The sequence below is a fragment of the Aspergillus nidulans genome, chromosome I (genome assembly GCF_000011425.1).
Source record: "Aspergillus nidulans FGSC A4 chromosome I".
Taxonomy (NCBI): domain Eukaryota; kingdom Fungi; phylum Ascomycota; class Eurotiomycetes; order Eurotiales; family Aspergillaceae; genus Aspergillus; species Aspergillus nidulans.
The window spans coordinates 3,630,916-3,656,795 of NC_066257.1; the positions used below are offsets into that span (position 1 = coordinate 3,630,916).

Consider the following 25,880-nt stretch of genomic DNA (forward strand, 5'->3'; position numbering starts at 1 on the left):
CCGACTCCCTCGTCCTGATGGCATTGTCAGAAGCACCGGATGAGCTAGCCTAAAAGACAAGGTCGCCAAGACATAAGCGAAGCCATCCACCACTACACATGCGACGAAAGCCACGCGAACCGCCTCGGCAAAGCCATAAAACGCCCATGACGCTTCCTCGATCTCAGCCATTGCAGATACCCGTCCTACTGGCGAAAGGGCTGCGATCGCCGCCCAGTGCTCTACCAAAGCGGATGACAGGGATGCCAAGAGCAGCCTGGCTAATTGGTTATTTCAGAACCAACAAGGTGGGCCTCGAGGTAGTCCACTACAGCTAGGAGTCAGCTCCAAGTATTCGCAGCCGCACTCACGCGCAATCTTTTCAAGTCCATGCATATTAGAGAGGCATGCTTGGCCTTTCTTGGACCACATCCGGATATGAACTAAATACTTTTCTCTAATCTGTGTTCTGCTAGCAATATTGCATTGCTTTCAACATCAACTTCACACTGCAACTAAGGATGACTACCTGGAAATCTATGCAAAACTCCGGAAACTATTGGCCGTATATAGACGTACTCGGAAGGCACATACGGTCAAGAGCCCGGAGTTCCGGGACGCAGGGCCCTTTCTTTGAGCATCTACGAGGATGGCACCGACTTCCTGGCGCGCTGTATATTTGATTATTTTGTTGAGTGTATGACAGGCAGCATATAAAACACACTTAACTCTCCAAGGAAGGTTAGCGCTTTCGGCTGAGTGCGAAGCTGACAAGTTGTCCGCGGTCTGTGTATCCACTTACTCGCTTTTACTCGCTTTACCTGCCCGGTTGATTGCCAAGGGGTTTGTTTGATATGTTCGATAACAGTCGACCTTGGCTTTGTCTTGGTTCGCATTCCACCCACTCAGCTGAACAAACCCCGCAGCTGAACAATGGTTTGGAGATATGAGACTGAGTTGCCGGATGCAATACAGTGCCTTGTAGGTTTGGCGCCGCCTTTCCAACACTCTGGCTCTCTCTCAGCGCCACATTCGAAAGCTATTCCGTAATGGACTTAGACGATGATTTTGGTTTTTTACGAGATATATCATTAATACATTTCTGTAAGAAAGCTTTACCCTTATTGTAGACCTGCTGGGCTCTGTAGAGGACAGCTCGGGACAGCCCTAAATGGTTTCGAGATCGATAAAAAGCGGAAGACCAGCTGTTGAAAGGCAAAGGAAAAACAAAGGTCTCTCATTGCATGGGGGACCAACCCTCCAATCAATATTGTTATGCCCGCCCAAGTACCACCACAATCCACGCCGATTAGGGGTGCACTCGGTGGGGGTTGGGTACAACCCGCAGGGTTAGAAATCTGCCCGCGCGGGTTTGCGGGTTCTAGATAAGTAACCCGCACCGCACCGCAACCTGCACTACTAGACCTGCGGGCCACCGCGCAGGTTAAAAAATACATAAAAATACATAATTTTCATAATTTTCAAAAGATTATACATATTTATGATATTTGATGCAATTTGGTGAATTTATATGAATTTTTATGTATTTTTATGTATTTTTCTACCCGCGCGGTGGCCCGCAAACCCGCACCCATTCCCCTATTAGAACCCGCAGCCCGCGCGGACTGCCAATTTTTCCGCGTACGGGGCTCCCCCCATACCTGGATATACCTGGATACGTTTGTCTTGAGAGCAGCTCCAGTTCTCTCCGGTTTCTGACGCGCCGATTATGGCGCCCCTCACGCCTGAAGACTACAAGATCGCATGGATCTGTGCCTTGCCGTTAGAGGCGGCAGCCGCCCGCGCGATGCTTGACAAAATTCACCACCCACCTCAACCGATCACTGATCAGAATGCCTACGAATTTGGAGAACTGAATGGCCATTATATTGTGATTGCTCACTTACCGGATGGCGTCTATGGAACTATCTCTGCCACGGCGATCGTATCTCGCATGCGCTTAACCTTCACTCGGCTTCAATTCGGATTAATGGTGGAGATTGGAGGCGGAGTCCCGAGCAAGAATAATGATATTTGTTTAGGGATGTGGTGGTCAGCAAACCGGGCCGAAAGCATAGTGGAGTGATACAGTATGACTATGGCAAGGCAGTTGAGGGTGGGCAATTTGAGCAAACAGGAACTGTATAATTTTATATTAAAATTATACTTTATGCAATCTTGAATAAACCCCCACAAATGCTTCTGATGCACATGAGTCAACTTGAGGCCAAACTTATGACCCACGGAGAGAGCGCTGTCTCAAAGATAGTGTCGGAGGTATTAGAACAAAATCCGAACATGAAACAGCAATTCTCGCCTCCGAGTTATGATTCAGATCTTCTATTCTGTTCCTCGTACTGCCATGCCGACGTGGAGGCTGATTGCGAGGCGTGTGACAGAGAGCAGTTAGTCAAACAATCATTGCGGGATGCAAGGACACCCTACGTTCATTATGGCTTGATTGCATCTGGTAATCAGGTGATAAGGGATGCAAAAAAGCGCGATTTATTGGCCCGTCAGCACGGGATACTCTGCTTCGAGATGGAGACGGCAGGCATTATGGACGAACTTCCGACTCTTGTGAACGAGGTATATGCGATTATTGCGACTCCCATAAGCAGAAACAGTGGCAAGGATATGCATCCTTGACTGCAGCCGCCTTTGCAAAGCTGTTGCTATCAATGGTTCCTGTTTACCCTGCAGCTGTCAACTTCGTTAAGGGCACCAGAGAGCGGCACTGGATGGTCCCGTTAGCAAGGAATCCAAGATTTGTTAGTCGCCAGGAAGAAATAATGGAGCTGGGAAAAATGATTGCAATGCAGGACGGGCCGAGGAGGATTGCATTAACTGGCTTAGGAGGTGTTGGGAAGACCCAGGCGGCCCTAGAGCTCGCATACCGCATACGGGATAAGGATAAAGAGCTTTCGGTCTTCTGGCTCCCATGCACTAGTCATGCAATGGTTGAGCAGTCATTTCTAAAGATGAGACAAATGGTTGGGCTCAGTAACGTGAAGCCAGCAGAAATCAAAGAACAGATAAAGTCATATTTCAGCTCTGAGCACGGAGGCAAATGGCTTTTGATCTTCGACAATGCAGATGATACAGAGATGTGGCTAGGGCCCAATGACACAGCTCCAGGTTTTGAGCAATTCCTTCCTCAGAGTGAAAATGGCCACATTCTATTCACTACCCGCAATAGGGAACTTGCGGTAGATCTCACCTTCTCTAATAATATTTCCATTCCAGACGAGGATCAGGAAACTGCGCAGAGTATCCCAGAGAGCCTACTGTTGCGGAAACATTTAGTTGAGGACCATGGCATGATGGTGGCTCTCTTGGAAAAGCTTGCATATCTTCCATTAGCGATCGCGCAGGCATCAGCGTGCATCAATAAAAAGTGCATAAGTCTGCCTGCATATTTTAAGATCTTACAAGAGGAAGAACAAGTTGCTGTGGAGCTCCTCAGCGAGGACTTTAGGGACCCAGGACGCTATAAGGATATCGAGAGTTCCGTGATCACCACCTGGTGGATATCCTTCAAACAGATCCAACACCAAGCACCATTAGCAGCAGACTATCTATCCTTCATGGCCTGCATTAGCCCACGGAATATTCCGCAGTCTCTTCTTCCGTCGTAAACATCAGAAAAGAAGAGAATGGATGCGCTAGGGCTCCTGAACGCGTAGTCCTTTACAAACAGCAAAGACACAGACATAAATATGCACAGGCTGGTGCATTTTGCAACTAGGAACTGGCTGAGAAAGAATTGACTTTTTACTCACTGGATCCAAAGAGTGGCTAATCAACTGGCGAAAGTGTTTCCAAATAATTATTATACAAATCGAGGACTTTGGCAAGAGTACCTTCCTCATGCTTTAGCGCTTGTACAGGAGAAGGAGTTTAGCAAACAACAAGAGCAGCATACTGATCTTGTCAGAAATATTGCAGGTTGCCTACTTAAGGACGGGAGATATAAGGAAGCCGAAGCTCTATATAGAGGGCTGCTGGATCTGAACCAGGAGAGGAATGGACCTCGGCATCCCTCTACTCTGACCGGCTTGGACGACATGGCATCAACATACCACAATCAGGGACGCTGGAATGAAGCTGAGAAGCTGCAAGTACAAGTTATGGAGACAAGGAAGACAGTGCTTGGAGCTGAGCATCCGGACACTCTGACCAGCATGGCCAATCTGGCATCATCCTACTGGAACCAGTGACGCTGGACTGAAGCCGAGAAGCTAGAGGTACAAGTTATGGAGAAATTCAAGGAAGTGCTAGGAGCTGAGCATCCTAATACTCTTACCAGCATGGCCAATCTAGCATCAACCTACTGGGACCAGGGACGCTGGGCTGAAGCTGAGAATCTGGATGTACAAGCAATAGGGATAAGGAAAAGAGTGCTGGGAACTGAGCATCCTGATACTTTGACTAGCTTGGACAACCTGGCATCAACCTATTGCAATAAGGGACACTGGGCTGAAGCTAAGAAGCTGCACATACAAGTTTTGGAGATACGAAAGAGAATGCTAGGAGCTGAGCAATCTGATACTCTGACCAGAATGAACAATCTGGCATTAACCTATTGCAAGCAGGGAAGCTTGACTGAAGCTGAGAAACTGCACGTACAGATTACAGAGATATTGAAGACAATGCTAGGAGCTGAGCATCCTGATACTCTGACCAGCTTAGACAACCTGGCATTAACCTATCGCAATAAAGGATGCTTGACCGAAGCTGGGAAGCTGCACATGCAAGTTATGGTGATAAGAAAGAGAGTACTAGGAGCTGAGCATCCTGATACTTTGACCAGCATGGCCAATCTGGCCTATGTATGGGAATCTCAGGGAAGACTTTTGGAAGCCTTAACTTTGCTCGAGGAATCTTGTCTGCTGAGGCACAAAGTATTAGGTTCAGCTCACCCCATCACAAAAGACGCTGTTGATGCTCTAGATCGCTGGAAGGGCAAGCATGATTTGTTCCTAAATGAGCGGCTTCCACCTCCGCCACCTCAAATTGAGCAATCAGAGCATCTACAAGTTGTAATGCAGCACACTGCAGCTCCAATACTGGCACACCCACACCGTGTAGGGCACATTCGTTTGCCTCATACCCAGGGCCAATTAGCGCTGGGATTCCTCTCCGGTGGTCATCCCCTTATCATTGCTTCCAGAGCACCCTCGCCCACGTCACGAAACCGAGTTACGCAGGAAGAAGTTGAGTAATACAGTCATGTGCACAGTTTATACTGCACCTTACTCGACATGGCTACACGTTAATATAGTAGCTAATATTAAATGATCTACCAAGTACCTAAGAGTAGTGGCTGTAGCGATTGAGTTATAGCTGCGAGAATCAGCATGTTCCCTTACAAGCTTGTTGCAGGTTGCCTTTATTCAAAAGGCGGCCAGGATAGTTTTATTAAGAGTTGGCAACAAGGCGTCTCGCACTATGAGCTTGACTTGTGGCACATCAATACTCACTTCTGGTGTTCGCCTGATTTGCGGCGACGATGTTCTGTTAACTCCCTTAGATGAGATACTCTTGGCTCTACGTTCATACAACGCATACTTTCGTATATTTTTACTAATTACGGCGTAAGCCCAGTACGCTCAGTCTCGCGAAAGTGGCGCTGAGAAAGAGCAAAGAGTTTGGAAACGTGAAAGCCAGACCTGCGAGGCACTTCATATCAGATTGTCCAACCACTCTTCTTCCCGAATCACAAAGAACAATATTAGTACTGGTCGTCCATCCCACATCTCACAAATTTCCCGTCTTTCCACAGTACATCAAAGTGAAACTCTTCAGCTCCACCGCGAACCCCATCCTAAAGTATGGGCTGAAGCAGCTCCATGATCCAACGGAAATCTCTGCACCCGCGATTAAGTACGTACATGCCTCTCAGAAGAACAGTATGGACGACCATCGCACTGACTGTATCTTTTCTGTTCCATGATGTTGTGTTTGTTCACGGCCTGACCGGGTTTGCTGGCAATACCTGGCATCATAATGATACTGGCCAGCCACGTTAGATACGGTGACAATGTGCCTGCGAGGGTTTCCACCTTTGGATACTATGCGGATGTCGCCAAGTTCTAGCAGCTTATTTCAAAACTTAGAATTGATGATCCGGCGAGTAATCTGCTCGGGTCGTTGGCACGGGTGTGAAATGAGACGGCAACGGTGCGTCCCTGCTCTACCCTTTAACTTTTCCCACCGTGTCGGGACTGTCTGAATGATAGAAAGCACGAGGAACACCCCGGGCCACAAGAATGACCTGACCTGAAGACTCGACGATACTCTCGAGGGCACCTGCAAGTGGCTCTCAGCCCACCCGCATTATCAGGGGTTGATCCAAAGCTTTCAGTCGGAGCTCCTCTAGGTCTCTGTGATCCAGGGTGCGGAAAGTCGCATATAGCCCTGCACGTGGCTCGGCAGCTTGAGAAGGGATTGTCGCGCGCGCTGTTTGCTGATTCTTCCAACACAATGATGAAAATTCGAGTACGGCTACTGCTGCTCTCTCGAATATTCTGCATGAGCTTCTTGGCGCCAACCCCGTCCTCATCGAACACACTCTGCCGAATCATAATACTAAAGGAGACAATCTCCTCCACAATCTCAGTTCTCTGTTAAACATCTTTAGTACCGTCGCCGGGGGCAGATGATGCGGCCCTGCGACGTGCGTGATTGATGCTCCTGATGAGTGTTGCGATTCCAGCTCAGCCCTGCTATCGAAAAATCGTCCCATTACTACCACAGATGGCCCCAGATCAGAATTCCGGTACTGTCAAGATGCTCATCACTAGGTGTTGTACAGCTCTATTTTCTCCTCTTTACCATCTAGCCGACTAGAGCTGGAAGCGAGACAGGCGCGACTACCTTCGATGTGGAGCGGCTCATCAAATGTCGAACTAGGCAGATATGCCACGAAATGAGACAATCAAAATGAGACACCGTGCGACAGTCACTTAAGCAAAGACTGCAGAGAATGCCAACCGTACTTTCATCTGGGTATCGCTTGTGCATCAAATGATTCGGCACAGCGACACGGCATCCCAGGGATTGCTGGACGACACTTGCGCTACCACACTAATTACCCTCGATGTTATGTTCCTGAGGATCCTAGAGAAAGCACAAACCCTGATAACGCGAGGCGATCTTTCACTCGTTGTCGTGGCCGCATTGAATGTTGCGTTCAGTATCCGCGTTAGTGACCAGTCCTATCAGGGTTCAGACCTCAAACCCTAGTTTGAGCGAACCGTAAGAGGCTTCCGCGGCCTGCTGGTGAGGGTAATCAAATCCAAGGTATGTCTTGTTCGCGAAACCGCGAAGAAATTTCTGGTTATATTGCTACAACAAATTCACGGAAGTGGGCTTAATTCTTTAAAACCGTTGCTGTTTAAAACCAAATTCTGGTAGACAACCTGGAATCCAGGACTGACAACGGCCAGCCATTACCACCAGAAGCCCGAAACAGGCCGTGTGAACGCATAATCAGGGGTCGATCTTCTGTAAAGGCAATCCACCCGTATCTCCGTCTCCAACTAGTTCACATTCCCTTTGGCCCCGAGGTGCTATGGAACGCCGCCCCGACCAGGGAGAAAATATTATTGGCCCTCAGCCACATACAATAAAAGAGCGTAATCCCAGTGACAACAATCTCATCGCGCGCGGCCTCCGTCAGCACGCGATCATCCATGAATTCTACATACCCAATCTTCTTGATCCCCCAGATCTTCGCCGAGTACTTGGCAACAGGCCGCTGGCGCTCGTCCACGCAGACGAAGTCCCATGATGTGAACCCGGAAACGCTTGTCCAGGTCAAGATAACCGGCTTCGCGGTCTCCCGGATCGGCGTAGGCGTGTGTTTCATGTGTATAGAGGGTCTTAAAACGCTTCTGCGCGACGAGCGTCCTGCTTCGCCCGTGTACTTCAAAGTCGGCATTTATACGGACGAGGTGCAGCGTTCCCGTACCGACTATATGGTCATCGCTGGGGCGCTTGAATGTTATGTGGGGTGACTTAATAGCGTTCCAGTGCACGATGTAGAGGGGATGATTGCTGGGGTCGTTTGCGTCGGTGATGAGGCCTTCAAACTTCTTCCATGAGAAGTCGACCTGCAGTTTTCGGGATCCGACGATGGAAACCATTGTAGAGGAGAATGTGCAGCAAGTTTACCGTCAAGGGCCAATATTTGTGGTGGGTAAGGCTCAAGACTGGAAGATGGTAGTTTCGACCGACTTAGCGGTCACACACATCATTATAACCCAAACCTGAGCTCAGTTATGAACGCCCGAAACAGGTCTGTTCCTGCCCGCGATCTAGTCCCAATGAAGGGTGATGAGCCGCTGGCTGCTCTTAGCAACTCAGTGCACCTATAGGCTTAGCCTAGAGCTCAGCTTTCATGTGCTGCGCCACAAAGAGTTTGATCAAAGTATGAAGTACGATTGATTGAATTTCCTTCTGAAGCACAGCTAATGACATCGTTTATTATTCTGTCCGACGCCCAAGGGCTTTCCCATAGGGTAGGCCAGGAGTCAGGGCCACCTGACCAGCATCCTCCATTAACCGACAGTCCTCAATAGCCAATACGGCAACATTCAATCTACTTACATATTCAACCAGATCTGCCGGCAGGGTTAAAGTTCCATACACGAAATCCCAGTTCTTTCAGTTTTCTCCCAGGAGTCTGCCGTATCTTCAAGGGTGAACGAACCACCTGACTCACCCTGCTTGTCGGAGCATGCTGCCCTCCAGTACCTGCCCCTAGAAGTCGAACTCGTTTATCCATACTTGAAGCCAGATAGGCGGCTGTACGGGCCACCCAATGAGACGAAGATTCATCACTTCTCACACTGCTATGAACGCAATAACAAGGTCATGACAAAGTCAGTCAAAAAGCAGCGGCTGAACCTAATGGTTCCACCGGCAAAATATCTCCCGGAAAGGAGTGCCTAATTCTTGATTGCTTATCTGCAGCTATTTTGGTTATCTGCACAAGGTTCAACTTGGATGTTAAGGCCTGTCATGGCGACCGCGGAGTGACACAAAAGCCCAGACTGCTGCACTATCAGCGGAATACTAGTAGAGTCGTCGGCTGAACACTGCTCCCGCATATGCAAACTTTCTACAGGCAGGAATCAAGCAGAATCAGGCATCTCTTTACCCACTGTGACAACACGCTGGTTCTAAAGCCTTTACAGCTTCCAGTTAAAGCACCTGGTCTTAGCTGAGACGGCAAGCCATTCAGAACATCTAAACGACCATTCTGGTGCTTATATTGGAAATTCTAAGCATAGAGAAGAGAATAATGTACATGAAGAGATCGATTGTGGGATGTCTTCGCGATCAAAGCTTAACTTGATTTGGTCGGTAGTCAGAGATGGCAAAAGTCAGCTCATTGCATACACCAGTGTACGTAATGAACCTGGCCAATTACGCAAATACTGGTTCCAGGCACCGTGTCCAGGATGAGCTCTGTAATCTATGCTGGCTCATGATCATGGAAGTAGGGCCGTGACATAAGCAACTTGTATGGTGTCGTAATTTGTCTAAAGAGCTTACTGCTCTAGAGCTAATACTTTAGGACATTGCCTGAGCTTCTAATTACTAAGGCTTCTTGGTGTGCAGATATATATTAAGACGCCCTATATAACGATTCAGCTACAGCCCCTTTTAATATACTCACCGCTTCATTATTTATCATCAATCTCGAGTCCGCTGTCAGTTACTTGAAAACATTTGCGAGAAATACCTACTGGCAGGTACTGTTTCCTCTAGGATCGTTCCATAAATGCCGACCCAATGTCTGTAATGCTGCAAAACGAAACGAACGTACAAATTTTGTGAGCGAGGCAACGGCAACGGAAAAGTGAAGACCCAAACTGGTTCCAACAAGTGTGGACACTGGTGGGGAACTGACAATATGCAATACCCTTAAGAGACTTGCAAGTGCTCGGTTGATAAATGGACCTTTTAAAAATTTTCGCTGGATAATATCTGCAAAAGCTAGACCTCCAGTAGTGTATACTCCTTTTTCCGCGTACCGGATGGTGCTCTTCGTGTTGTTATGATGGTTTATCTACCCTCTACCATTTCTTAGGAGTCTTTTGATTCTGTGGCGATGAACACTGGGAGTATACTCTAAGTCAAGGTCGGGTTGCATCCAATCAAACAATTGTTTGTATGATCTTAGAACACGTAGCATTGTTCACAGAGACAATAAATGCTAATCTTTACTTGCTGTCTGGTCTACGTCCCTTTGCCCTAATCTCCATTTATATCCCTGACTTTTCCACTTTCAATCGAACCTGGATCGCAATTTGTGAGACCCCAATAACACTGCTTCTTGGAGCTCCCTAGGGGGCGGATCACTACACTCTAATTCGTGGAAGTTTTCCAATTCTTCTACTTTGTTTTGTTTTATTTTCTCCTCCATTCCATCAATTTTCTATTTACTTGAGGGGGCTATCGCTAGGAACTACAACACCGCGGAATCTGGTCGCTGTGCAAAGCCTGCAATTCGTACAATGCACTATCACGGCCATGAAGCCACTGTCGAATCCGGCCGCAAGCGAAAAGCCTATAAAATAGAAGGAACCTTAAAATATGGTGTCAACGCTGAAGTACACATTTTGCCGTGGCACCATACTGTCTCCTCGATAAGAAGCCTCGCCGACTTCTTGTATACATTATATGATAGTGCCGGCCGACTCTAGCTTCTTAGACCCAGTTTTCTAAGACCTAATAAGCGGAAAATTCGTCTTTAGACGGTCGTTCGGGTTAAACAATCTTTCTATTATATTTTCGACCCTACTCCTGATATTTCCTCGGGTGGGCTAGCTAAGACCACAAGAGGACGACCTCTAACAAACCATGGTGTAAAATAATTCCACAGGTGATATATTGCGCGAGATGGACCTCAGGCAGATCAGGACCAGTGTTAGATCTAAGAAAATACAAATTCGCTCGTCACTACCATATTCACATTAAGAGAGAAAGAAGTCGATATTGCTTGTATAACCCTTTGCTATATGTGGTTCAGCCTGGGCCTGATAAATGCTCCCATCGGATTTGGCTCTTCACACTTCCGGCCGAAATTTTGAATGATCTCACTCACCTGGCAATCTGGCATCGGTCTGCGCGGGCAGTGGATCCGAAATAGCCTTAATTATTGGGCCAGGCAGATGATGATTATGGGACAACAGCACAAATCAAATGTCACCAATGATCATGTCTACCAGTTTCTACATATTTTAGTCTGCGAACAGGGATTTAGTCGCGAAAATGAAATCCTCCTGGCTAACCCCGGCTCACCGAGCCAAAGAGCAGGTGGGACATTCTTCAGCCCAGTGAAACCTTCAATCTCCGGCTGTGATTAAGGATGATAGAGCTAAACCCAAACTGGTTATCACTTAATCTATACCAAGCATCTGTAGTATCCGCCACAGGGAAATCCTCGGCTATTCCACCATTTCATAAACTTGTATGGCGTGAGGTTCGTCTATAAAAGATGGCTGTCACACCCGCAGTGGAAAGGATCATCATCCTCAACATCATTTTCCTCAGTCTCTGTTAACAACATCGACTCGAATTACGATGAGGGTTTCCGCGTTTGCTTTGCTGGCCGCAGCAGCCACTGCCGCCGCTACTAGCGTCCAGGGTGCCGCTGAAGGTTTCGCCAAGGGCGTGACTGGTGGTGGAAGTGCGACTCCTGTCTACCCCACAACCACAGATGAGCTTGTCTCTTACCTGGGCGACGACGAGGCCCGTGTTATTGTCTTGACCAAGACGTACGTCTGCGAAGCGATGATATTTATGGGAGACTAACAAATGATATAGCTTTGATTTCCGCGGCACCGAGGGCACCACCACCGCCAAGGGATGTTCTCCTTGGGGCACAGCCTCTGGCTGCCAGCTCGCCATCAACAAGGACGGCTGGTGTGACAACTACCAGCCTGACGCTCCTCAGACTACAATCACCTAGTACGTTTCAGTCTGGAGGCATTCCATGCTGATCAACTCTTGCTTACAGACGTGCAGCGATACCGCCGGTATGCTGGGCATTACCGTCAAGTCCAACAAGAGTTTGATCGGTCAAGGCACTGCCGGTGTCATCAAGGGCAAGGGTATCCGCATCGTCAACGGCGCTAAGAACGTCATCGTCCAGTAAGCCCCCTATACCCCCAGTCCGTTTCATGTACCTGCCCTAACCGCCCTAGGAACATCGCCATTACCGACATCAATCCCCAGTACGTCTGGGGCGGCGATGCTATCACTCTGAACGACGTCGACATGGTCTGGATTGACCACGTCACAACCGCCCGCATCGCGCGCCAGCACATCGTGCTCGGCACGAACGCCTGCAACCGCGTGACTATCTCCAACAACTACTTCAATGGCGTGTCCGACTACTCCGCGACCTGCGACGGATATCACTATTGGGGCCTGTACCTGGACGGCAGCAACGACATGGTCACGCTGCAGGGTAACTACATCCACCACTTCAGTGGACGCAGCCCGAAGGTTGGCGGTAACACGCTGCTCCACGCCGTCAACAACTACTGGTACGACTCGACTGGCCACGCCTTCGAGATTGCTGCTGGCTCCTCTGTCCTCGCTGAGGGCAATGTCTTCCAGAACATCAACGCCCCTGTTGAGAGCAGCAGCTTGGCTGGTAACCTGTTCACCTCGCCCGATTCTAACACGAACAAGGTCTGCTCGTCCTACCTCGGACACACCTGTCAGCTCAATGCCTTTGGCAGCTCAGGCTCCTTCAACCAGGCAGATGAGGGATTCCTTGTTAACTTCAAGGGCAAGAACGTGGCTTCTGCGGATGCTTATAGTGCTGCGCAGAGCGTGCCCAACAATGCCGGTCAGGGCAAGCTCTAAGTGGTCGCTGGTTGCATGATTGAAGTGTGAAGAGCAGAGGTGGATGTGGGCTCTGATTAATTCAACATGGCTCGTTGAGGAGCGCCTCGGTATATGTTCTTTCTTTCTTCAGATGGGCCGTGCCGATCTTAATTTTTGCTGTAATTTATACTTATATAGACAATATAGACTCAACCCCCAATTCAGGGAACACACTTAGGCTTATCGAAGACGCCTGATGGTTCTGACTTAATGCAAATAGTTCTCCGAGGTAAATTTAGTTCCTGTCACAGCGTGAAGCGTTTCAGCACATCCATTTCGGTATATGATTCTGTGAATTTAGGTATTTATTTCATGTCTTCGATGCTGGGGGCTACGACGGGCTGGACATAACGACCGAGGCGGACGTCACATTTATTGATATATGATCACCACAAATGCAGGACCATGCATTTGGGACCTCGGAAGACGTTTGCTGTAAATTCGCAATGCAGTTTCTGTGCTTTAGCGACTGGGACGCCAAATACAACATGATTTGTCTATCAGGGTTGGACTGTGTGATAAATGGGCAGCTTGGTTATCCCCCTGCTCCCCAAAGATATATATCTTGTGACGAAATGATAACTTCGTACTTTGAGATAATTTATTTGACAATGATCTGTATTGTTTGAGACAAAGACTACTAGCAGATAAGTTACCAAGGCTGCATTGAAAATTTCAATGGTACCCTTGCCATGCTTATAGGAATTTCCGGCTGCTTGGTCTGATACATATGCATAGGTCCTCTGGCATCTGATATCTCTCCCACTATTTTCATAGATTAATCTAGTCTAGGCAATAATGACCATCTGGTCTCGTAAAATGTTCCTCTGGCGGAGAAGTGATTTAGGGGCAGGAGTACACATCAAATTTTTTTTTTTTTATGTGTGGTTTTGTATACCCACACAGCGAATTGCTTCCTGGTCCATCAATACCTTGTCGTAGTACCGATTGATAGGATGCCTAGCGATTGCATACTAAGTATGTCAAGCATCCAGAATCCTACCACAGTTCCACCGTCCATCAGTATCTTCTAGGCCTACGAAAGCGGGTAGGATTCATTCCCTAACCACTAGGCGCGAGATTGAAAAGTCGCGCGAAGAGATTTTTCTGTCCCTAATGCCAGCGTGCGGATCTGTGGAGCCTCATCTCCACAGTGTCTCTTCGTTGCGAGACTAGTGACCGAAGGAGTGCTTCTCAATGAGCTGAAGGGACAATGCTGGATTTACACTTGGGCTGTTATAGTTACTGGGTTGTGGATTATAGTTTCTTCTTTGAAGGATTTGCTCTTTTTTTTCTTTTTTTTTGTTTCGGTCCATGCAAAAACTCGGGATGTTGTGGAAGGCCAGTTGGCTCGGGAGTATATCTTAAAACCACGGATCAGATACGGATGGTAGATGATCAATTGTAAAGACCACGGGATCGAGTTTACCACAGGACGTCATAGGTAGCGCTTGTTGGATGGTTGGAAGCTTAAATAAGTCTTAGGACATGAAAGTAGACTTCATGCCTGACCCCTCCACGGGATATATATATGTACAGTATGAAGACCAGAGGCCTTCAAGACATGGCGTCGAGACTGCTAACAAGCCTGATGGGTATATAGGCTATTTGCAGTTGATGAAGTGATTCATGGTAGGACTTGTTACTCGGTTCTCCTTGACACAGTAGATGTTTATGTGGAGGTTATCAATCTCACTGTACTCAGGCTGTACCCTGGACTCTGCCATCCACTCACTAGCTATATATCGCTGGGTAGAGATCCAATATACGCAAACATCCAAGTGAGAAAAAGTTCTGCGAGCAACGGAAGAAGAGTTGGTCTGAATGATATCTGACAATGAGAAGTCGTAACCTTTTTTCATGGACGAACGAGATAGAATGAGGAATCCGGGCTTGAGTTTCAAGGGAATCGCCACTGAGAATATTTTGGCACAGTTTCCTCGGTGAGATTGAGCTCGTCCGAGTAGGACGCCAGTACATTCTGGCCTCCAGGTCCCAGTCCCCACTCTACCCTTAAATCCCGGGCATGATAGTGTCGAGCCAGTTGAAGAGCCAGCCAGCATCAATCTCAGCCTCAGTTGTTAAATCCTGAGTTCGGGCGCTACGTACTTTGTAGAACAGAATACATGCCGTAGGCGGCAGAAACGCGTCCACTCGGTAGGTACACCCTAGTGAGAATGTTAGAACAGTGGGACCAATTCCAATGAAGCGGTAAAGCCTTGATAGCACCGTTTTCCTGGTTAAGCTTAGGTTTGAAGCTAGTAAGAGCTCTAATATAGCAATCCCCCTGAGATTCATGGTGGTGAGCTATCGCTATTATGGCTATTTCTAGGCCTAGCACTCCTCCAGAGACACCCTTGGAGGTGACTGAGATATTTGAAAGCAGCCAAAGCTCTGAATGACTAAGTCGTAATTGTCGAATTGCATTTTGACTTACAAGATACTGGATTTACCTATCGTCAAGTACAATATACATGCAAAAGCGAGCGATCAACTCCTTAAAAGCCTCTGGCCAGCGTCCAAGGCTATCAGACGAGGACATGGGAAGATCATTGCCTTAATCTCTTCATCAGAACGTACGCGTAAGCTATCTCATAATTGAGTTATGAAGAACTTCGTCTTCCCTGTGGAGAGCCTGTGCTTGCTCGAGCACTTTGAGAACAAGGCTATTCTAGAAAAAGCTCTTTGAAAGCCACCTTTATCAGACCATACAAAGCGTGTACGTCTTGCCTGGGCCCTTGAGCATTTGGAGTGGACTATTGGCCAATGGAATCAAATACTTTGGTCTGATAGGACTTGAGTTTCTCCAGGCCTCCATACCTGAGTCTGGGTTACCAAAAAAGGCAAGAGAAGAGTTAAGAGAGAACTGCCTTCGCTCCTCGGCTCCGAAAAAGCATGGTTAGATATTCTGAGTGTCCTTTTAATAAGACATAAAAGGTCCTCGCCTTTTCTGGGAGATGGAATGGGGTTCATTAATGCAGATATAACCCTAACCCTCCTTAAAAGACGCGTGGTGCTGCCGAGACCTCAGCCATGGATATCGGAGAGAAAATGTAAAAGGAATACTTGATTAATTAATCATGCATCTACGTGGGGGCAGAAAGCAACGAGGTGGTAATCGGGATTGGGGCTAAGAAGTTACTAAAGCAATCTAACAGGGATCATTAATTACTGTAGTGACTGGGACAGTCTGTAGGCGATTGCCCTCTCATTTCTTTTTCTCTCAGTCTCAGCTCTTCTTTCACCCCCCTTTCTTTCCCTCCCCTACCATATCGTTTTTGACCGTATATTGCACCCTCGTCATGAGCTCAGCAAAGGATCAGGTCCAGGTTGACCAGGTCCGTCTGGAGGCAGCCCTAGGGCACAAGCAAGAGCTGGTACGGGGATTTGGCCTGTTCAGTCTGACGAGTCTAGGGATTATTATTGCCAAGTGAGCTATTTTTTTGGATTTCCTTTATCTATCTCTCCATCTTGCACCCTGCATACCAGACACGTCACCTATCTAAATGTCGTCAATAACAGCTCGTGGGCCGCAACCGGAGGCACAATCGTTACTGCGCTGTACAATGGCGGCCCAATGGCCGTACTCTACGGCCTCATCGTGGTCAGCATCTTCTATGCCTTCATCTCAGCCTCGCTATCAGAGCTCGCCTCAGCCATCCCCTCGGCAGGCGGCGTCTATCATTGGTCCTCGGTCGTCGCAGGCCGGTACGGCCGCGCGGCGGGCTTCTTCACAGGGTACCTGAATGCCTGCGCATGGCTACTCAGCGCGGCATCGATGAGTTCGATTCTAGGCAACGAAGCAGTAGCCATGTATCTACTGCGTAACCCCGACGTAGAATGGCACAGCTGGCAGCCGTTCATCGTCTTCCAGATTGTACTCTGGATGTGCTGCGGAATTGTCTGCTGCGGGAATAGGTTCCTCCCGCTGTTGAATCGAATTGCGCTCATTTCGTCGATGGGTGGCTTGTTCATTACGATTATTGTTCTCGCTGCTATGCCGCGTGGTCGGTGGGCCAGTAACCAGCAGGTGTGGAGGACTTATTATAATGAAACGGGGGGGTGGTCTGACGGCATTTGTTTCCTGAGTGGCCTGCTCAATGCGGCTTTTGCTGTTGGGACGCCAGACTGTATTAGCCATCTATCTGAAGAGGGTAATGCTCTTCCGTAGCATTCTCCATGATGGGATAGATATAGCATGCTAACAGGGTGGCATCCAGTGCCGCAGCCCGAACGGAAAGTCCCGCAAGGAATAATGCTCCAACTCCTCACAGCATTCAGCACAGCATTCATCTATCTTATCGCTCTTTTTTACAGCATAAATGACATCGACGCCGTCTTCAACAGCGCACTCAACTTCCCCACCGCCGAAATCTACCTGCAAGCGACAGGCTCCACCGCCGGCGCAGTCGGCCTCGTCGCACTAATGTTCCTCGCAACCTTTCCAACCCTAATCGGCACCCTCACGACAGGCGGCCGCATGTGGTGGTCCCTCGCACGTGACAACGCTACCCCCTTTGCGCCGTTCCTTGCAAAGGTCCATCCTACCCTTGATGCACCCGTTAACGCAACTGTCGCGATGACAACCATGGTGACGTGCCTAGGGTGCATCTATGGAGGAAGCACGACGGCTTTTCAGGCATTGATCAGCTCCTTCATCGTACTCAGCACGCTTTCGTACGCCGGCGCGATTCTCCCCCACCTGCTAAGCGGTCGAGGCCGCGTCATTTTCGGGCCCTTCCGCATGACCCGAAGCTGGGGATTCATTGTGAACGTGCTCGCGGTGGTGTATATCGCTGTGACGGTGGTGTTCTTCTGCTTCCCGTTTACGTTGCCCGTGACGGTGCAGAATATGAATTATACTAGTGTCATTACCGTAGGTTTAATGACGATTGTGCTGGCTTGGTGGACTGTGCGGGGGATGAGAGAGTATCAGGGCCCGGTGTATAGTATCGAAGCTGCGGAAAAGATTGCTCATGAAGAGACGGAGAGGGTTGCCGAGGAGGTTGGGGTCTTGGGCGAGGGGGTTGGGACGAGGGAATAAGCTATAGTATAGATTATACCAACGAAGTGCTTGCAAACAGCTGAGACTCGGGAGTTAACTTCTCTCGCCCATGCGCAGACCAGAGCCTAGGCTAGCCGTTCCCTTGAGGCACACGTGGTAACTACCTTGATCATTCCCGCGTTGCCAGCTTTGTCAGGTTCCAAACAATATGCTGCGGGCACTCTAGCGCCGCAAAGTGTCCGCTCTGCAGATTCGCATGATATAGCCATTGGCTTCCAAACACACTATTCCACATAGTTTCAGGAGGTACAAGCCTCTAGAAAATACCAACTCTTCGTCTTCTCCAACTCCCTCTTCGACGCAAAATACCGATCATACCGGAACGAACCATACCCAAACCGCACGTTGATACAGTTCTCGGGCCTCTGCGTGTAGACTGGGAGCTTATCGTGTCGTCCATTCTGGTAGTATCAGAACATCGACGGCATGATGCACCCTGTGAAATAGTACAACGAGCACGTTGCCAAGATGGCCTCGCGCTACGATGCAGTCCTCCGGTTTGATGGGTGCGCGCCTTCGTTGTACTCCTCGCTGACACACATTAGGATGCCTAGGGGGTTGTTATAGAGGGTGAAGCCAATTGGGTGTGGCTAGACAGATTACAGCATATCGTGTTAGGCCGGCGAAGTGCTGAGATCATTTCGGGCTGGGTAAACTGGCCCTCGTCCTCATCTCAACCGCATACCCAATATGATTCTCCAGAGAACCCTCCGAGCTTCTCGCAACTCTTTTTCCTCATCCGTCCAGATTCTGGGGTCATTGGGCACCCCACACGGCTCAAAGCTTAAATACACCAACTTACAGTGTTCCTCATACGTCGCACTCTTCTCTCTCGCAAAAATAGCCCTGGTTCCTGCCTTGTACTTTGGATACCGGAGCCTACATCGCCCAGTTAGAGGCTGATTTGGCCACCTCGCACTCAAATTGAGGGCTTGGGAAGGAGTTTGGATTTGCTTGGTGGGTAAAAAGGGGGCTCTGCAAGCGCCGGCTGCCTCTTCGGGACAGGCCAGCCTCTTGTCGAAGGGGAAAATAGAGTTTGCCTTGAAAAGTGGCGTACACCTCACTAGGGCCTCCATGAGGAACAAGGCAGTGGACCTTGTGTTCGTGGCATATGGGCAGGAGTTGTTAGATGTGCCAATGTGAACATATCAAGGTAAGCAAGGTCTCCGATTTACCAACATAGGGTGTCTCATATAGCAGAAGAGGTATTCATGCAATCGCCCTGACAGTACATTGCCGACTATTAATATCGAGTGCTTGTTCGCAACTGACGGCCCCTTCAAAGATATTAAGCTTCACATGAGCAACCATCACGCCCGCAGCGACAGTTTCTGCCTATCTCGCGCATTAAATCAGAGCAGCTTAACAGAGGCAATAGTAGTAAATATCAAGGAATGCTTCGGTTATAAGAGTTACTCCGATGTTTGGTAAGACATCCTGAAGAGAGCAACAAGATCACCCTCTTACAAATACTGTTTTTTCGACCTTTCATTCATGATATCGTCCAAATTACTGGCCCTGAGAAATGATGTTTCACCCAGGCAATGCCACAACGAAGACCTACACGGAGTCGGCAGCAGTTTGAAGACATCAGCAGCATGTATTACTACCTGCCGACGTTACCAATAAGTCTATTCCGGCTAACGAACCGCGCCGCTAGACTGCTCAGGCTTGCAAATCTGTCTCGTATTTTGCTTCACGGCAATGGCTGCTCCGCTCGTGGAGAAGTGGGGATGCGGCGGGCTGATGTTGTCTACAACAGCTGCGCAATTTCTGTGCTTTTCGTTATCATGATACTGCTGCAGTTTTCGGAGATGGGTGGCGAGACAGGGTCCAGGTTTTGGGTTGCTTCAGTGCGTCTACTTCCTATATTACAACTCCCTCGGCCTGGGAATGCTTGCTGTGCCGTGACTTTAATCCAACCGAGATTAGTTCGCTGCCTATGCGGACCAAGACGGCGGCGGTTGCGGTGGCGACGATTTGGTTAGTGTATACTGGCTTATGCTTAAGGCCTGTTACTTTAAAGACGTATCTGATGTTTATGCAGGATCACAATCTTTGTCGTATCGAAATCACACCCATCGGTATCCAGAATATTGGGTAGAAATTCAGGATTGTGTGGAAAATCTTCAACACCGCGTTTATTCCGGTTATATACCTCTTCTTTGCAGAAATATGTAAGTGCAATGCTGCGATAACCTTTCCCTGCCATTGGGACGATATTTAATTTGACGATTATATATTAACATCACCCATTCAGCAAACCGGACTCTGGAAGACCTCAATGCATACTACCAGCCTGACCCGACTCTCCTCGCAATCAGAAATACTGATGCCATCTCTGTTAAGCAACCCTTAAAATATATCCAGCATGAAGACGAGGAGATGCGAAAGAACGCCAAGGCCGGAGGTGCAAATATTCGGGAAGAACGATTCGCAGTTGGTAGAACATGTGGAGTAAGCAGATCGACAGAAAGGCGAGACAGTGCATTTCCATGAGGTCATACGACTTGGTACAAGGGTGCTCAATAGGCGATTGGCCCTCCTTGTGTGCTGGCCTTGATAGAGAGTCAAAGAAAAAAAAAAGAAATCTAACTCATATGCGTCGATCCTACAAAAAACCTAACCCGACAGCTATCTATGCATTCATTGCTGTTGTGAATATCAGTTAGGCCACGTAAGAGGCATTACCTGCAGTATGGGTGGCAATATATTCCACCCTACGGAGGACTAAACACCCAAGCTCTTCGATTTTAGCTGTGTTTGCGAGGTTATCAGCTCGCAGGCGTATACGAGGCTGAGTGAAATACAATACTTTTCCTAGCCCAATATCCTCACGTTCTGTATAGTTTGATCTGTCTTCATAATGACTCTATACGAAGGCGAATCGGGTTCTTACTTCCTTAAATCTAAATCACCAATAGTAAGTAGGTCTAGTCCTGGACCCAAAGCCCTGGGTGATATAAGGAAGGGAATTATATTCCAGGTCCATCCCGTCCCCTTCCACCGCCCCGGATCCCTGGAAGCTCCCATGGAACAGTTGCAGAGCGTCCGTCCGCTCAGAGCAATCAACTACTTTGGAGACTGCAGCAACTTATATGGACACTGTATGGTCGTCTACCAAGTGTCTTGATGGTGGGCAGAGGGCACCGCACTCGCCCGTCATGCATCGGAGTCGTGTAAAGGATTATGATAGTGACAGAAGCTGCAGCCTTCATCCAAACACATGAAAGCATTGCTGCTTGACTCTCGCGATTCAGTATCGTTGAGGCTAACTGAGTTGTTAGAGTGCAGGGATCTGTGTCCTGGTGACTCGCGCTCCCCACGCAGAATAGATCTGGCCTTCTCAGCATCGCGATCAGTGTTGCGTCTGACAATAAAGCCGATAAAAGTCAATGGGGTTGTTGGGCATTCATTGAAAACAGTTCCATAAAAGAGGACGAGGCTCAAATGTGTTACCATCATATATATATGGATGAGATAGCTAGCATTGGCAGATAGACGTGGTCCTCGGGTATCTACCCCAGCTGTCTTGTATACGCACGCGTCCCCCGTTTACAGCGCCCACGGGGTCTACCCTAAGTTATATTGTTTTTTATGCTCTTATTTTCGACGGAGACATGAAAAGGAGCAACAAATTATTTCGAAAAGGTACCTGATTTACCAGAAACTGCTGGAATTGTTGCAAAAGAGGTTCCCACTAGGGGGATTCGAGGTCTGTGTGAGTACTCCGTATAGTGCTCTCATTTCATGGTCTTTGAACGTGTACCATGCCAGTGCCATATCATGCTGCACTATCCTTCTAGCCCAACTTCAACGGAAAACTCGCCAGCTCTTTGGCCGCAATTGCCCGACTCTGGACTAGGCCTGCTTGTTACCTCTGTCGCACGGCCAATTATGAAACAGGGCTGCATTATTCTGTTGCTTTTCTTTTTCTTTTTTTCCTTTTTTTTGTTTCTTTTTTTTATCTTTCTCGTTTCGTTGCACTAGCCGAAGATAGTTCATCGCCTCTAACGTAAAGTCTCCAGACCAGTTGTGGCGAATACTACCTGAAGGTGCCCTCGGCTCTTACAGATATAAGTTCATCCCTGTCGCTGAAAGCCAAAGATACGCTGCCTTGATTACTTTTCCCCTTACCACTTGGATAATGGTCATGATTACTGTTCATCTTGTGGCTCTCATAATGGTTCTGGTCCTACTCCCTGTTCGACCTTGCCGCCTAGCGCTGACTTAGAGGGTGATCACAGGCTGAACTCGAATCCTGTCGCAAAACCGACGACCAGTGACCGCTTAGCCGAATTCCCGAGCATGTTTAGGGACGGTGCTATTCTCTTTATCCAATAATATATATATATGCTGTGATACAGTGTTCTGAGGCTGTAGCCTGTGACTGGAAAGATTGGTGCTATTGCGGCGACTCGCGCACAACCCCTCAGGCTCAGACATTTAATACGACGCTTTAAACCATGAGCCACCCCTTTAGCACCATATCTCTACACAAATTATATATATTTACCTCTATTACCGTCACTGCAAATATATACAACCTTTTCGCTCGCAAGCCCTAAGCTTTTAGACCCTTGGCTCATACCTTCTCGAATACAACTACTTCATGGACCAGCCCTGTAGCCGCCTTTCGCACCCAATTCCGCACCGCGACGACGGCGGCTACATAGACCCCAGCAAGTTAATTCTCATGCTCCGAAAACAGTTCGGCGCGTCGAATTTTCGAGTCGACGTATGATACAACCTCACCATCCCCTCCTCAGTTCGCTCCTGACGTGCAATTTTTTTCCTCTCTGCAGTTGCGTCGAGACCAGTACATTGTTTGGTATGTGGGCTACGGCGACACCGACTCTTGCAACTTAACGGAGGTGTGTGTTTGTTCTCTTATTCGAGAACCTGCAACTTTGACTAACAGGTTTCTCCAGCTGGAGGCGCAGATCGATACATGCCGCAGGCGATACTAGTGCACGGTAGGAGTCAAAGGGATCATGGTTCTAGTAATGGTGCTGGCGTTTCGGCGGCTCCTGAGAAGGCCACTTTTGCTTTTATGGCCATTGATATTGCGCCTGTAAATAATCCCACTTTGGGTATGAGCGATACTGAGGATTTCATATGCCCTTTTTTGACCTTATACCGTTTGTGGGATCGCGGAGTGCCGTAACGCAACAGGAAATCACTCTTCTGCTTTACAGACCGCTAGGTTAGAGTAAACGTGGGCTAATGCACTTCTTCGAACACAATCAAGAGATCTGCATCAAAGCCAACTAGAGAGGGTGATACATCTCGTGTTTGGCGCACTGGACACACTGTTGGCCGGGTAAGATGAAATTGCATTTGTTTGCAACATTGGGAGGCGCAAGGGGGCTCTCCACTTTGTGTTTGGCACCATGAATTGGCCAAGAAAGAGCCAACAAAGAGGCTCGTCTCGCTTTTTCATTATACCTCCTGTTGAAGTGATCGTGGAGGCCTTCTGAATTGCTCACGGCTTTGTAAACCAGTGCTAAATTCTCGGCGCTGCGCCTTCCTGCAAGGCGGCCAAAAAGAGGGGTTGGAGGGCGACAATGCCCAAAGCCTTGGGAGAACAGTAGCAGTTTTAGTGCAAGTCTAAAATATTGCTTATACATTTAGGACAAGAAGAACAAGCGGCGATTTCTTTGTTTAGGTAAGGTTTGGAAAAAGATGTTCTTGAATTAACAACTAGTCTACGCCGTATATCCTCATCTGCATACATTAATGTATTCTCTTACCTTGATAGCTGGTACCGAAGCTCCACTCTACCATTAAACAGCCTGCCATGAATCGCCATATGCTGGAAAAGGTGAATCGGCATACGACGAAGTTGTTTCAAGTCACGGAGAATCGTCCCCAGCTTGAGCTTCTGGTCATCGATAAAGTCAACCAAGGTTTAGGCAAATGGACCCTCGAATCTAGGCCGCGGGTGATAATCAACAGTGAAACTGAGCTTGAGAAGCTGGCCAGGGCCGTAAGTTTCCTACTTATGTGCTGAGGTATGGGTAAGTCTCGCTCACGGTAGGAAGGAAACTTCCAGCGAGGGGACGTATATCTACACCATTCGGCGTGAACGCTCTTGGATGCCGCTGGATATCTCCCGCTCCCTCTTTGACCTGCTGTTGAAGCTTCACAATGTGTTTCCAGAGATATGGAAGGTCATCCTTACGTTTGGCTGGAAGCGGTTCGAGAACGAATATAGCTTTCCGACACTTCAAGTGTGCGAGTCGAGATCAGAGTCAGCTGATACTCAGGGTTGGTCGCCAGAACTCTATCAATAGGAGGATAAGCATTCTAACTATGTAAAGAAGTGACTTACGTTCTACGACGAGCGGAGGTGAACGGCAGAGGTCCATTAGAGTGTCCCTGGTCCTTTCGTCAAACAGGGGTTTACCAGAAGTTCGTATTTGGGCGTGGGAAGGCAAAAGGCCCTGCGTCAATGCTCTTGCTCCTGACTCCATCGCGTGAAGCTGAGAATGAGTTCTTGCAAAGCCTCGCCGGGAAGACGTCCGACAATGCCGATATTGGGACATTGGCCTTCTCGGCCCATGAGTGTCTAGTGGCTGAGAGCCTTGCTGGTTGGGTAGACTATATGTGCTGGCTGGAAGAGCAGCTGAAGATGAAGGTTCGTGATGTTGTGATTGATGCTAGTAAAGAACAATAGACTGACCGTCTCTATTAGTCGGCCCGCATTATGGCGATACCGTTAAATGTCACACAAGAAAGCAGGCCTCTTAATTTCAACGCGGAAGATAGACAGAGCCTGAAGCGAATCGAGTTCCAGATCACCGACATGCTTGTAATTCTTCATACCAAGGTCGGAACAATACGCCAAATAAAGAGAGTATGCCAAAGGCATTGCTCTCTAAGATGTCCCCCTATAGTTAAGTGTTCTTGCAGGAGAGTGGCAGATAGGTTGGAAGATCTCGCGCTGGAGGCTCAAAACTACCAAGAACGGGCCAAAGCTCTACAGAGCCGAGTACAGTCTGTCCAAAATCTTGTAAGACTCCTTTTTCCTGGCATGTCGAGCGGTATTGGCTGACTTTGCTCAATCTATAGCTATCAGATCTGTTAGGGTATGAAGAGGTGCGGGCTTTGAGAGAACTGGCTAAAGCATCCAACGAAGAAAGCGTCGTGATCAAACAACTTACGGCATGATTCCCATCATGAAAAATTGAACAGGTGGCTGACTAGTCTGTATCAGATGCGCACTGTTCAGGACGCCACAGCGGTAAAGCTCCTGATTCTGATTGGGCTGATTTTCCTGCCTACTACTATGGTAGAGGTATGTCATCCGTTGCCGATTCTGCCCTGGGCGCCTTGAGTGCCTTGACTGATAGTCACTTAGAACTTCTTCTCTACCCAGTTTGTCCAAACAGAGGGTGGGGACCTCCAGATCTCCAAGTACGTCTGGGTGATGGTGGCTGTGGCCGTGCCGCTGACGGCATTTGTGGTTCTTTGTTGGGGGGTGTGGGTGCGATATGAGTATACCCAGCTCCCTTCTGCCGGTCTCACCAAGCAGCGACTGAGGAGGCTGCTCAGAAGGCGCAGTCCCAAAGCAGAGGAGGCTACTGCGATCGCGTAAGTCACCAACGTCCGCCTAAGTTCAAGTTGTGGCCTGGGTTACCCCACGCAGCCTCGCCATTTCCTGTTTAGGGAAAACTCTGGTCATGACCCTTGTCGATATCCTTGCATAGCTGCAACACCGCGGCTTTTGCGACGAACTGTCGATGACTATGACTGCGACATATTTGGCGGCGGGACTTGTTGGGGCAGAGCACAAGGGTGGCTTAGGAGAAGGGTCTTTTTTCTTATTCTCGTTGACTTATTCTTACTTCTCCCATCTCTCCCCTAATACAGTACGTAAGGCTCTCATTACTCTTGGCTCTTAAAGGTCTTTTTCTTTTTA

General features: G+C 48.4%; 9 protein-coding genes across 9 annotated transcripts, besides 3 other annotated features; 7 read left to right on the forward strand and 2 right to left on the reverse strand.

The window, feature by feature from the left end:
* Positions 1 to 9,521: part of a sequence feature (contig 1.115 2577..127320(1)) that runs on past the window's edge.
* On the forward strand, positions 1,709 to 3,617 carry ANIA_06955 (uncharacterized protein; the record flags this gene model as incomplete). Its single annotated transcript, XM_659467.1, has 3 exons — positions 1,709 to 2,031; positions 2,287 to 2,384; positions 2,458 to 3,617. 3 exons carry the CDS (start codon positions 1,709 to 1,711, stop codon positions 3,615 to 3,617), a joined length of 1,581 nt encoding a protein of 526 aa, XP_664559.1.
* ANIA_06956 (uncharacterized protein) lies at positions 4,290 to 5,204 on the forward strand (the record flags this gene model as incomplete). The annotated part of the gene is made up of 1 exon (XM_659468.1): positions 4,290 to 5,204. One exon carries the CDS (start codon positions 4,290 to 4,292, stop codon positions 5,202 to 5,204), a length of 915 nt encoding a protein of 304 aa, XP_664560.1.
* Positions 7,210 to 8,129, reverse strand: ANIA_06957 (uncharacterized protein; the record flags this gene model as incomplete). The annotated part of the gene is made up of 2 exons (XM_659469.1): positions 7,210 to 7,329; positions 7,692 to 8,129. The coding sequence occupies 2 exons, from the start codon at positions 8,127 to 8,129 to the stop codon at positions 7,210 to 7,212; spliced, it is 558 nt and encodes a 185-aa protein (XP_664561.1).
* Positions 9,522 to 19,351: a sequence feature (contig 1.181 831..10660(1)).
* On the forward strand, positions 11,578 to 12,870 carry ANIA_09439 (protein pelD; the record flags this gene model as incomplete). The annotated part of the gene is made up of 4 exons (XM_863728.1): positions 11,578 to 11,771; positions 11,821 to 11,964; positions 12,022 to 12,147; positions 12,201 to 12,870. 4 exons carry the CDS (start codon positions 11,578 to 11,580, stop codon positions 12,868 to 12,870), a joined length of 1,134 nt encoding a protein of 377 aa, XP_868821.1.
* On the reverse strand, positions 14,792 to 15,637 carry ANIA_09440 (uncharacterized protein; the record flags this gene model as incomplete). Its single annotated transcript, XM_863729.1, has 4 exons — positions 14,792 to 14,898; positions 15,001 to 15,293; positions 15,329 to 15,344; positions 15,604 to 15,637. 4 exons carry the CDS (start codon positions 15,635 to 15,637, stop codon positions 14,792 to 14,794), a joined length of 450 nt encoding a protein of 149 aa, XP_868822.1.
* On the forward strand, positions 16,194 to 17,935 carry ANIA_09441 (putative choline transport protein; the record flags this gene model as incomplete). The annotated part of the gene is made up of 3 exons (XM_863730.1): positions 16,194 to 16,321; positions 16,381 to 17,045; positions 17,100 to 17,935. The coding sequence occupies 3 exons, from the start codon at positions 16,194 to 16,196 to the stop codon at positions 17,933 to 17,935; spliced, it is 1,629 nt and encodes a 542-aa protein (XP_868823.1).
* Positions 19,352 to 25,880: part of a sequence feature (contig 1.116 2262..56802(1)) that runs on past the window's edge.
* ANIA_06958 (uncharacterized protein) lies at positions 19,555 to 20,455 on the forward strand (the record flags this gene model as incomplete). The annotated part of the gene is made up of 4 exons (XM_659470.1): positions 19,555 to 19,809; positions 19,889 to 19,939; positions 20,061 to 20,133; positions 20,217 to 20,455. The coding sequence occupies 4 exons, from the start codon at positions 19,555 to 19,557 to the stop codon at positions 20,453 to 20,455; spliced, it is 618 nt and encodes a 205-aa protein (XP_664562.1).
* Positions 20,823 to 21,089, forward strand: ANIA_11535 (uncharacterized protein; the record flags this gene model as incomplete). Its single annotated transcript, XM_050611153.1, has 2 exons — positions 20,823 to 20,879; positions 20,943 to 21,089. 2 exons carry the CDS (start codon positions 20,823 to 20,825, stop codon positions 21,087 to 21,089), a joined length of 204 nt encoding a protein of 67 aa, XP_050467206.1.
* On the forward strand, positions 23,655 to 25,863 carry ANIA_10870 (uncharacterized protein; the record flags this gene model as incomplete). The annotated part of the gene is made up of 9 exons (XM_659471.2): positions 23,655 to 23,945; positions 24,001 to 24,226; positions 24,283 to 24,596; positions 24,654 to 24,815; positions 24,856 to 24,971; positions 25,154 to 25,256; positions 25,351 to 25,375; positions 25,467 to 25,552; positions 25,669 to 25,863. The coding sequence occupies exons 1-9, from the start codon at positions 23,757 to 23,759 to the stop codon at positions 25,861 to 25,863; spliced, it is 1,416 nt and encodes a 471-aa protein (XP_664563.2). The 5' UTR covers positions 23,655 to 23,756.